Genomic DNA, 248 nt, shown 5'->3' with positions numbered 1-248 from the left:
ATTGTCCAAGTTCGCGGCCGCCGCGGCCGCCGCGGCCACATGATAGCCGCCGTAGTCCGGGTACTGGGGGGCACTGACGAAGTTCTGCGGGGCCAGGTTGAGGCCGCCAGAGTGGCGCACGGAGCTGGGGTACATGCTCACGTCCTTGTCCAGGAGGTAGCTCACGTACATGGTGGCGAGGTCCCGACAGCCAACCTCACCATGCTGCCTGGGCACGGACGCTGGGGGCTGCCGCAGGGAGCGAAAGG

At 67.7% G+C, this 248-nt stretch overlaps 1 protein-coding gene across 1 annotated transcript in view; it reads right to left on the bottom strand.

Annotated features, from left to right (window-relative positions):
- Positions 1–226, bottom strand: part of CDX2 (caudal type homeobox 2) — a 5,161-nt gene extending 4,935 nt beyond the window's left edge. Inside the window, exon 1 of the mRNA XM_015570445.1 lies at positions 170–226. Coding sequence (XP_015425931.1) covers positions 170–203 — 34 coding nt within the window. The 5' untranslated portion in view covers positions 204–226. The remainder of the gene's footprint in view (positions 1–169) is intronic.
- Positions 227–248: the final 22 nt, after the last annotated feature.

This window comes from Myotis davidii, unplaced genomic scaffold, assembly GCF_000327345.1.
Source record: "Myotis davidii unplaced genomic scaffold, ASM32734v1 scaffold65, whole genome shotgun sequence".
Taxonomy (NCBI): domain Eukaryota; kingdom Metazoa; phylum Chordata; class Mammalia; order Chiroptera; family Vespertilionidae; genus Myotis; species Myotis davidii.
Note: the sequence above shows the minus strand (reverse complement) of the source record. Positions and strands in the feature narration are given on the sequence as shown.